General features: G+C 44.8%; 1 protein-coding gene across 2 annotated transcripts in view; it reads right to left on the reverse strand.

Moving 5' to 3' along the window:
• Window positions 1-1,706: 1,706 nt before the first annotated feature.
• The window catches only part of PIH1D2 (PIH1 domain containing 2), a 30,323-nt gene continuing 24,056 nt past the window's right edge, over window positions 1,707-7,973 (reverse strand). Inside the window, exons 5-6 of one of the 2 annotated variants that reach the window (XM_040325421.1) lie at window positions 3,594-3,835; window positions 1,707-2,050 (exon numbers count right to left, since the gene is read on the reverse strand). In XM_040325421.1, coding sequence (XP_040181355.1) covers window positions 1,901-2,050; window positions 3,594-3,835 — 392 coding nt within the window. In that variant the 3' untranslated portion in view covers window positions 1,707-1,900. Of the gene's footprint in view, window positions 2,051-3,593; window positions 3,887-7,973 lie in introns of both variants that reach the window. The other variant, XM_040325420.1, reaches the window with a different exon arrangement.

Consider the following 7,973-nt stretch of genomic DNA (forward strand, 5'->3'; position numbering starts at 1 on the left):
TATTTTTGCTTTGTCTCGTCAGGGAGATTTCTCTTTACTTCTTGTCCCAGAGACAGTTGAAATAAATGACATTTCTCCAAAGTGGGGGGCAATCCCCTCTTAGACAGTTGTAACCAGAACGGGTGTCTACATTGAAAGATGTACCTTCATTTCCTGTTCTTTTACCAAATCCAAAATTTGGGACTACTGGACAGACTCTGTCCACTCCCAGGAACTATTATTTCAGAGTCAAACCGCAACATAATTATAAAAGAATATGGAGATATATTTAGTCAGGCAATGTGCCCCCCCCTTACTGATCTTATGGCTGTTTTTTCTACTCCCATAATTCTTTATACTCTTCTCTCAGTCTCTTGATCTTTGAGCATATTTTATCATGAAAAAGAAAAAGTAACATGGATGTGTATCTCACATCTTTCAAAACACACCAGACACTATGCCATGTAAAGCCGTTTATTGTAATTGCTGTTTACAATGTAATCTTGCACAGTGTACCACTGTATTGCTAAACGCTTACAATACTGTAGCTACATTCATGTGACTCGTCTGCGCTGCCCTATCTCTGTCTTAAATAAATCATTTACAACAAAAACCTGACAAGGTTCTAATTCTTCCTCACTACCGGCAGTCCCCAAGTTACAAACATGCAACTAGTAATTAAGACCTGGTAGCGTGTCGTCATGCTGGTCCTGGAAACCATCGGGCTCCCATCATGCTGCCACCTACTGTCCGGCGGGGCCTGTCAGCAATCCCACATCACTACATGGCCAGTTAACCCTTCCCTATGCTATCCAAAACTTAAAAACAATGGGGTAGATTCACGTATGTCCGCGCAATGATACGGCGGCGCAGCGTATCGTATTTACGCTACGCCGCCGTAACTTACAGGAGCAAGTGCTGTATTCACAAAGCACTTGCTCCGTAAGTTGCGGCGGCGTAGTGTAAAAGGGTCCGGCGTAGGCGTGCGTAATTCAAATGTGGAAGGGGGGGCGTGTTTTATTAAAATTTATGATGACCTGACGTGATTGACGTTTTGTACGGATGGCGCGTGTACATATCCAAGTACGGCGCAACGACGTATTGGTTTCGACGTGAATGTAAATTACGTCCAGCCCTATTCGCGAATGACTTACGCAAACAACGTAAAAAATTCAAATTTCGAAGCGGGAACGACGTCCCTACTTAACATTGGCTGCGCCTCCTAATAGCAGGAGCAACGTTATGCCGAAAAAGCCTTAACGCAAACAACGTAAAAAACGAACACCGGGCGCACGTACATTTGTGAATCGGCGTATCTAGGAAATTAGCATATTCTACGCCGACAACAACGGAAGCGCCCCTAGCGGCCAAAGTTATATTGCACACAATTCTACGCCGCCGCAATCAAGTTACGTCGGTGGAGGAAGCCTATTTTTTTCAGCGTAACTGCTTTTGAGAATCGGCGTAACGCTACGCGGATTTCAAATTACAGCGGCGTATGTGAATCTACCCCATTATTTTGGCTGGAGTTACACTTAAAATTTTTTACCTGTTCCAACTTACATACAAATTCAACTTAAGAAAAAACATACAAAACCCATCATGTTTGTAACCTGGGGACTGACATTATATATATATATATATATATATATATATATATATAGATATAGATATAGATATAGATATAGATATAGATAGATAGAGAGAGAGAGAGAGAGAAATTAATATATACAAATTTAAAAAAATATATTGGGGTAAAAATAAAAAATTATGCAAACCAACAAAATTGCCTTGTGTGACATTTGTGACCAAATCTGCAGATATTTGTAGAAAGCTAGAATGGCACAACTTCTTCCTGTACCTCCATATTTTCTGCACACAGACATGAACTGCGCACTGGGTGGTGTTGGAAGATCACTCATCATACTCCTTGATTGTCTGCTACTAACATTGTAACAGTCAAAGTGTCATTTGCTTTGTTGTATGTGGCAGTGGTTGAATCCTCATTGACCAACACAGGAAGGTTTAAGAGCAGTCGATACTTTCCTGGGACTTCAAGCAATAAATCATCCTAAAACACAAACAGAAGGGATTTATTTCGTATAACTGTAAGGCCGCGTACACATGATCGGTTAAACCGATGAGAATGGTCTGATGGACCGCTTTCATCGGTCCAAACCGATCGTGTGTGGGCCCCATAGGTTATTTATCCATCGGTTAAAAAAAAGCAAACTTGTTTTAAATGTAACCGATGGATTCCTAACCGATAGAAAAAAAACGATCGTTAGTAGGCACGTCCATCGGTTAAAAATCCACACATGCTCAGAATCAAGTCAACGCATGCTTGGAAGCATTGAACTTTGTTTTTTTCAGCACGTCGTTGTGTTTTACGTCACCGCGTTCTGACACGATCGTTTTTTTAACTGATGGTGTGTAGGCGCGACGGACCATCAGTCAGCTTCATCGGTTAACCGATGAAAACGGTCCATCAGACCGTTCTCATCGGATGGACCGATCGTGTGTACGCGGCATTAGGCTTTCTTTCAGAACAGGCTCTGGTACTTTACCAAATTATTCAGAACAGTTTCTCCCTGCAATTGAAGACTATAGATACTTACCTCTTTGGTGGGTCAGCATTCTGCTGACGTGAGTGTTAAAACGTCCGGCACAAACTTCAGCATTCAACACTTCAGGAGGTATCAAATACCTGCTTCCCCTGCCACATGCTGTGGTACCTCCCACTAGGGAAATGCATTGGTCATGTACGGTCAGTGGAAGAGACCATTGACTTTAACAGGGGAATGCAGATATTTAACAATCCTGGAATTACTAAAAGCTAACTCCACATTTATGCTAACCTCTCTGGATCCAGGATGTTAAACTTTCTGGGCCAGATTCTCAAAAGAATTACGCCGGTGTATCTACAGATACACCGGCGTAATTCGAAAATCCCGCCGGCGCATCATTGTTTTGTATTCTCAAAACAAGATACGCCGGAATTAGGCTAGGATCCGACTGGTGTAAGTCACTTACACCGTCGGATCCTAAATGCAATACTATGCTGGCCGCTAGGTGGCGTTTACGTTGATGTCAGCGTCGGATATGCAAATGAGCCGAATCCCAAGCGTTTTTGCGCCGCTTCGCCGTAGAATAAAAAAGGGAAAACATACAAATTTCTTATACTAGGAAATTTTTTAAGAATAGTTAGACTAAAGCCTCGTACACATTGTTGGCCAACCGAACGTCTGTTTTTTTGTCAAAAGGACGTGTGCCAGGATCTTGTCTTGCATACTAGCGGTACACAATTGTCGTGCCACAAACACGAACGTAGTGCCATACTACGAGGAATTTCAGCTCTTGAGCGCCACCCTTCTGCTAATTTTGTATTGGTGAGCACTGATTCCGAACATGCTTTTGTACTTTCGACTTTTTTGTGACGGATTTGTCCACTGAAAATTTACTAGCGTGGACAACACTTGTCAAAAGGAGCATACTAATGGTCAACAGACAATCGCCTGCCAACAATCTTACCATGTGTACGAGGCTTTAGGCTTTTCTTCCACTTTAAGTGTATGCACATTACTTTTTAATTCTAGAAGTGTTTCTTATGTTACCTTAGACACACTTAGATCACACTCTGAAACAGAGCGAACTCCATGTAATGCAGCTGTCAGTATTATCTTCTGTGGTTTCCCGGACGGGTTGTTAACAATGGACAGCTCATGTTGGGGAGGTGTAAGCAGATCTTCCTCATTCAGCTCCGTACTACAGATCACCTCTATCAGACCTGCTTTGCCAGGCTTGGGATCGCTCTCCTTCATTATTTCGATGCGTGGGCTTGGTTTTTCTTTTTCGTCTGCCGATACCGAAATGTTTTTTAACTGTTCCAGTAATGACGTATTAGGAGCTAAAAAACAAAATCATACAGAGAATAATCTCCCACATATTTAATACTAATCCAATATCATCTATCTGTACGATGACTCTGAGATATCATGATGATTCAGAGGTGAATAAGCACATTTCTTTAGGACAGGTGCAAAATACATCACCTAAAAGACACACAGTGGGCTAGATTCAGGTAGGGGCACGCATAGTTACGGCGGCGCAGCGTATCATATTTACGCGACGCCGCCGCAACTTACAGGAGCAAGTGCAGTATTCACAAAGCACTTGCTCCGTAAGTTGCGGCGGCGTAGCGTAAATGGGGCCGGCGTAAGCGCGCGTCCGTGTACATATCCCAGTGCGCATTGCTCCCAAGTACGACGTGAACGTAAAATACGTCCAGCCCTATTCGCAAACGATGTAAAAAATTCAAATTTCGAAACGGGAACGAACTCCATACTTAACATTGGCTGCGCCACCTAATAGCAGGAGCAACGTTACGCCGAAAAAGCCTTACGCAAACTACGTAAAAAACTACCGCCGGGCGCACGTATGTTTGTGAATCGACATAACTAGGTAATTTGCATACTCTACGCCGAAAACGACAGAAGCGCCACCTAGCGGCCAGCGTGAGAATGCACCCTAAGATACGACGGTGTAAGAGAATTACGCCAGTCAGATCTTAGGCTAATGTCGGCGTATCTAGCTTTCTGAATACAGAAAGTAGATACGCCGACGCAGCTTTGAATTTACGCAGCGTATCTATGGATACACCGGCGTAATTCTTTGCTGAATCTGGCCCAGTATGTGCCTTTTTAGATATGAATTGGTCACATTGTTCTCGGATTTGCAACACTTGTATGGAAAAGTGGTCTACAACAGTTCAGGCGCACAACATAATGGAATTCTTTTGCTGCCCCAACAACGTTCCAACTTTTTACACACTAAAGCCTCATACACACACGATTGGATTTTCCGGACAAAGCGTAAGACTTTTATCCCGAAGGGCGTTGGCCATGAATTTGTGTTGCATACAAAACGGCAAAGAATTGTCGGCCAACAAACACGAAATTACATGTTTTTTTCAGCTCTTAAGCGCCACCCTCTGGGCAACTTCTGCTAATGTTGTGTAATGGTTAGCATTGCTTCTGAGCATGCGTGTTTTTTTTTTCCCGAAGGACTTCTGTACACATGATCGGATAATCGGACAACACACATTTGTTGTTGGAAAATTTTAGACCCCTTTCACACTGAGGACATAATGCAACGCTATAGCGTTAAAAATAGTGACTGCAATCCGCCCTCAAACAGCTGCTCCATTGTCTCCAGGCTTTCACACTGGAGCATTGCGCTAGCAGGACGGTAAAGAAAAGTCCTGCTAGCCACATCTTTGGAGCGGTGTGTTTACCACTCCTCCACCGCTGCTGCCCATTGAAATCAATGGGACAGCGCGGCTATACTGCCAGCAATGCACTGCTTCAGCAGCGCATTGTGGGTGGTTTTAACCCTTTCTCAGCCGCTAGCGGGGGATAAGACCGCCCCGCTAGCGGCCGAAATGCGCCGCAATTCCGCCCATAGCGTCGGCGGTAAAAATAGCGGAGTTTTGCCACCGACGCTATGAGCGGCTCAGTGTGAAAGGAGTCTTAAAGCATGCTATTCAACATTTGTTGTCGGAAAATCCGACAACAATTGTCAGATGGAGCGTATAAACTGTCGGATTTTCCGACAACAGCTTGTCATCACATAATTCCTGTCGGAAAATCAGATTGTGTGTACAGGCCTTTAGACCTCCCAAACTTAACATGTGTATGACAGCCAGCCAAAAATCCGTCTTTTGTCCAAGGGGAATGACCCCAAAAGGTCTGCCGATCGGCATCTGATCAGAGCTTTCGCCATTGACTGAGAGCGCTGACCGGTGTGTTCTGGTGGGGCAGTCCCCTTGTCAGAACACAATAGCTCAGCGGAGGAGATCACTCTACTAACATCAGATTGTTAGTACAGGATCTCCTCTCAAGCTCAGTTTTTTTTTTCCATTCAGCCCACTGGGTTAAAAAAAAAAAAAAACTGATAGTGTGTACTAGGCTTTATAAGTATTTGTGTGATCTCTTTGCACATCTCAACTACTGGACCAAAAACGTGAACGATCATGTAACCATGATAAAATACGTGTGTGTGGCTAGGTTAGTTAGATTGAACATTGCTCATTACACCAAGTTTATTTGGGACAATAAAACAGCATAAAAAGTTAAATATCTGCAGCCACCAGAAGAATTATCTTTTTCACCCACCTCAGCAGAGATCACTAGCAAGCTAGACTCCACCTTTCAGCTTCATTATATTTGATGGGACAAAAAAATAAAAAATAGAACTACTAATGTTGCTAGATATTTTGTTGCAAAATCATGGCTCATACTTTAGTTTATTACTGGATCAGGGCATTAAAAGAAGGACTTTTTTTTTTAAGGCCTCTGTAGGAGGGAGGCAAATTGTTTTTTTATGGAACCCATTTGGTTTGAATTTCAAATTTGGATTTTTCTTATTACTATGATTAATTACCGTATATACTCAGTGCCGATCCTGACCTCCCTGGGGCCCTAAGCAGCTCTCTTTCTATTACGGCAGGGCTCCCTTCTCTCTTCTGGTCTGGTCTTCGGGAAAATGGCGGCCGGCGGAGACATTATCTAGCGGCGGGGCCCCAAGTATTCTCGGGGGCCCTACGCAGCCTGAGTAGTCAGCATATAGGGCAGATCGGCCCTGTATATACTAGAGTATAAGCCAAGTTTTTCTGTGCCGAAAATGCCCCCCTCGACTTATACTCGAGTCATCTTTTTGCGCCTGATCTCCCAGATTTTGGGGACCCGGTACTGGCCGGTGGTAGGTCCCCTGGACCCAGAACTTGGAACACATGTAGCCCCATTTTTACTCTACAGGTGTGCAAAGATTGTTGTCTGGGGGACCTACGGCTGGGGAGCACCGATTTTTCAAAGCCGGGCACCCCTTCCATAGACTCCCATGTTAAACATCAGTCTAGTCATGGGCATAGTGAGGCATGGGCACGGTGAGGCATGGGCACAGTGAGGCATGGGCACAGTGAGGCATGGGCACAGTGAGGCATGGGCACAGTGAGGCATGGGCACAGTGAGGCGTGGGCACAGTGAGGCGTGGGCACAGTGAGGCGTGGGCGCGGTGAGGCGTGGGTGCGGTGAGGCATGGACACGGTGAGGCATGGACACGGTGAGGCATGGACACGGTGAGGCATGGACACGGTGAGGCATGGACACGGTGAGGCATGGACACGGTGAGGCATGGACACGGTGAGGCATGGACACGGTGAAGCATGGACACGGTGAGGCATGGACACGGTGAAGCATGGACACGGTGAAGCATGGACACGGTGAAGCATGGACACGGTGAAGCATGGACACGGTGAAGCATGGACACGGTGAAGCATGGACACGGTGAAGCATGGACACGGTGAAGCATGGACACGGTGAAGCATGGACACGGTGAAGCATGGACACGGTGAAGCATGGACACGGTGAGGCATGGACACGGTGAGGCATGGACACGGTGAAGCATGGACACGGTGAAGCATGGACACGGTGAAGCATGGACACGGTGAAGCATGGACACGGTGAGGCATGGACACGGTGAGGCATGGACACGGTGAGGCATGCAGATGGACACCCAAGGCTTATACTCGAGTCAATAAGTTTTCCCATTTTTTTGCGGTAAAATAAGGTGCCTCGACTTATATTCGGGTCGGCTTATATTCGAGTATATACGGTGGCTCTCATTTTCTCCCTCATAAGCGTCCTATTGTGAGATAGGTGTGGATGTTTTGTTTGTATTGAATTTTGCCACATTTTGCAGTAATTTATGCCTCTGCACATCTTTATAATTTATGTAGACTCATATACCCTGCACCAAGTCTATTTGGCCACTATGGGCCACTCTATTCTTTATGAAGTATGGTTATTGTTTTGATTATCGTTGTTATTTTAGCTTTATTCGGTTACTGGATCATATTGGGAGTTTTAGATTTGTCAGCTTCTCTGAACTGTGCTCATTCTAGCCACATCAAGCCATTTATGTTTATGCCTCTCTTT

Source organism: Rana temporaria, chromosome 10 (assembly GCF_905171775.1).
Source record: "Rana temporaria chromosome 10, aRanTem1.1, whole genome shotgun sequence".
Lineage (NCBI taxonomy): Eukaryota > Metazoa > Chordata > Amphibia > Anura > Ranidae > Rana > Rana temporaria.